Source organism: Orycteropus afer, unplaced genomic scaffold, assembly GCF_000298275.1.
Source record: "Orycteropus afer afer isolate SDZICR_OR568_19922 unplaced genomic scaffold, OryAfe1.0 scaffold00008, whole genome shotgun sequence".
In the NCBI taxonomy this organism is placed as follows: Eukaryota; Metazoa; Chordata; class Mammalia; order Tubulidentata; family Orycteropodidae; genus Orycteropus; species Orycteropus afer.
The window spans coordinates 24584495-24587935 of NW_006921595.1; the positions used below are offsets into that span (position 1 = coordinate 24584495).

The following is a 3441-nucleotide window of genomic DNA, read 5'->3' on the forward strand; positions in this document are numbered from 1 at the left end:
TCTGCAGTGCTTTAATACCTTATTGAAACTACAAACTCACATCCACAGTGGTTTCATGTTGACAGATTGCATATTTTGAAAGCTTGAGGTATTTTATCATGAAACATGCCATGTGGAATCTTTGATGTGTAGAGTTCTGCCAGACATCTGAATAAATACTCCCTCATCTGGTATGTAAGTGAACTCCTCATCACCACAATGACAAACCAGGAAAAGTGGGCCCATCTCAGCCCCTCAGAATTTTCACAACTTCAGAAATATGCTGAGTGTAAGTATATATATTGCTAATATAATTTTATTTGGCATTTAAAAGATAAAATAAAAGATGCCATCATTCATCTTTAAGAAGACATAACATACTGTTTATCATGGGAATAGATGTTAATGTATTTTTTTGTGTTCGTTAGTGAGGTTGAGTTGAGACTACCTAGGAGCTCTGGTGACATAGTGCCTAAGGCATTTGACTGCTAACCAGAAGGCTGGCAGTTCAAACCCACCAGCCACTCCTCAGAAGGAAGATTGGGCAATCTACTTCTGTAGAGATACCATCTCAGAAACACAAGGAAGGGTTGCTATGAGTCAGAACAGACTTGATGACAGTTGAGTTTTTTTTTTTTTTTTTTCCCAGAATGAGAGAAAGAATAGCTAAATTTAACTATCAAATCTTGACAATAAAAAAACTAAGATGTTAGTCAAAACTAAACTTGGAAACACCCCAGCTATCATAGCTATAGAGTAAAGGGACAAATTGAGAGGGAGAATAGAGACCTAAAATATTGTAACAGACAAGTAGGATAAGCAGGAGCAGAAAGACAGTAATGAAGAAGTAAAAGGAAGAATAAAAGCCAGTTATAAATGAGTCAATATATAAAAGATAGGCCATATCAATTCACTTTATAGTATGCTATTTTTAAATATTACATTTATTTAGACATGCACAATTGGTTTAAAAATTATTTGATTTTACCATAGATTTTCAGGAATATTTCTAATTCACAATAGAGGTGCGATGATAAACATGATTAACAGCTGGGTTGATGTTTTGAAAAGGGAAGAGGGAAGGAACCAAAAATCAGACACACAAGGCACAAGGTTTGAATGAGGATTAGAGAAGTAAGACATAGAAAGTTTAAAAGAATGGTGAGAGTGGAGGAAACAACATCATGACTGGGGAAGTAAAATGCAAGGTGTGAAAAACAGGGAAAGAATGAAAAGCACTTAATAGTGAAAGAGGCAAAAATGGAACGAGCTGCAATGCTCTCTAGAAGCTTTGCACATAGGGAATGGATGTCAGGAATGAGTTGATTATTATTATGAGAGAGGATGAGAAAATCAGGAAAGGAATTTGAAGTAGTGAAAAGCAGGTGCAATCATGGGAGAAAGAAGGGGTGCTTATGTACAAGGAGACAGCTTAGGGGCAGGAGTGCATGGAAGGATGGACACTGGGAAGAGGTAACTATGGGGAGGAATAAGAGGGGAGCTGTTGCATTGTGATAAACTGTGGTCAGTGTCGTGATACAAAGTGTATGTGAACTCGTGTATGGAAACTGAATTTGCTCTGTAAATCTTCACCCAAATCACAATTAAAAAAAAAAAAATTCTGGCAAAAAAAAAAAAAAATAACAGTGAATAATAACACTGATATTCATAGGGTCCATGTTATGAGTCAGGAACATTAGTGAATATTAATGTATATTATCTGAAAGTACCAGTTTCACAGGTGCTCAAGGGTCTAGGTATTGCAAGGCATAAGGTTGTTGGCAGGTATTTGAAAATCCTTATGGACATGACCATTTTCTTAGTCAATAACAATAAAAGTACAACTGGGATCATGTGAAAGTAGAATTTTTTGACATGAAATTGTGCTCATACTCAAAACTGGGCCACCAAAAACACAATTAATCCATTTATCATATAAAGAAAATTTGGCCTAGAGTGGCTGAATTCTTGTCTGCATTCTTATACACAATAATTTCTGAATTAAGTGGTTTCTAATTTCTATATGGTCTTTGCTATTGTAAAATTACTAATCATTAAGTAAATATTTCTGAGCCTCTTCTTTAGGGACAGCATTCTGCTTGGTGCTGAAGGAAATACAAATATAAACTGACGTGGACCCTTTCTCCAAGGAATTTACAGTTTTATGGAGACTAGAAACTAATGGATAAATGACTCTGTATCTAGGTAGAATATTGTAACTGCTACACAGTTGAGCATTCTTTATGTTTTATAATTCAATTGGAGATGAGGAAAGAAGGAAGAAGGTGAAGTTTTTAAGAAACAAGAGGAGTTAGAAATGAAAGTTAAAAACTAAGAGTATGTAAAAGGAATAGAAAGTAATCAGGATAAATATAAAAATTCAACACATATGTGAGGAATAGCAATGAGCCACAATTAGTCACACTGTGAATTAAAAGGTAAGTAGAGTCAATTCTATTATAAAAAAAAAATGAGATGGTATCAAAGTCTGGAATACTGAGCTTAGATGGTTGAGATAGGCAGTGAGGAGTCATTGTAGGGTTTTATGTAGTAGAGTGACATGAACAATGCTATGTTTCATAGAGTTTAATTTGGAAACGGAAAGTGGTATATGGTAATGGAAAGATGTTAGAGGCAGTCCAGTTAGGAGACTATTGGAATAGACTATATAATGTGAGTGACGAAAAATGACTAGAGAAGTGAAGATTCAGTTATTTTAGCATTAGAACTAATAAAGCAGAGCTTGGCAAGTAATAAAATGTAGGAAATCATGAGAGAGAGAGATGGGGGGAGGGAGGGCGGGAGAGAGAGAGAGAATAAATCTAATTTAGTCTAATGTAACTCTAGCTTTTACATGGAAGATTTTGGTGACAATACACATGTGGAAAATTCAGTTAAAGGAGCAAAGGAAACATTGAATTTGGTTTAGATTATATTGAACTTGGCTTGATTATTAAAATATATTTCTAGTGCCTGGGCACTTTAAACAAAATGTACTTATAGAATGATTAACATACCATAAGTAAATTATTTCCATGATAACTAGCTACAGTATCATTTATAAGTACTTTTGCTCAGACATTTAAGTTTTCTTTGTATTTGTAAGCAGATAGACATTTCTACTAAAGAACTAAATATAATGTAGGTGGCTACTTTTATTGGTTGAGGAATATTGAGTACAATTACTTATATCACAGGAACCAATTTATGGGAATGTCTAAGGGAAGTGATTATGATATTATCATAAATGTAAAACTTATATTTTACCAAGACAAATTTATGAGAGTTCAATAAATAGGTAGCACTAAGTGACAAAGTGAAGGTAAAATGTTAAAGCAACTTTATGAGGAGACAAGCTATCAGTAGTACAAAGTGACATGGTGAGTGTAAAACATTAAAATTAATTTTACAAGAAGACACATGAACAAGCGATCTGTTAATAGCAAAAAAAAAAAAAAAAAA

General features: G+C 34.0%; 1 protein-coding gene across 1 annotated transcript in view; it reads left to right on the forward strand.

Moving 5' to 3' along the window:
- The first annotated feature begins 198 nt into the window (after positions 1 to 198).
- DGKB (diacylglycerol kinase beta) overlaps positions 199 to 3441 on the forward strand; it is a 913416-nt gene continuing 910173 nt past the window's right edge. Inside the window, exon 1 of the mRNA XM_007946219.1 lies at positions 199 to 268. Within this exon, the coding sequence (XP_007944410.1) occupies positions 199 to 268 (70 nt within the window). The remainder of the gene's footprint in view (positions 269 to 3441) is intronic.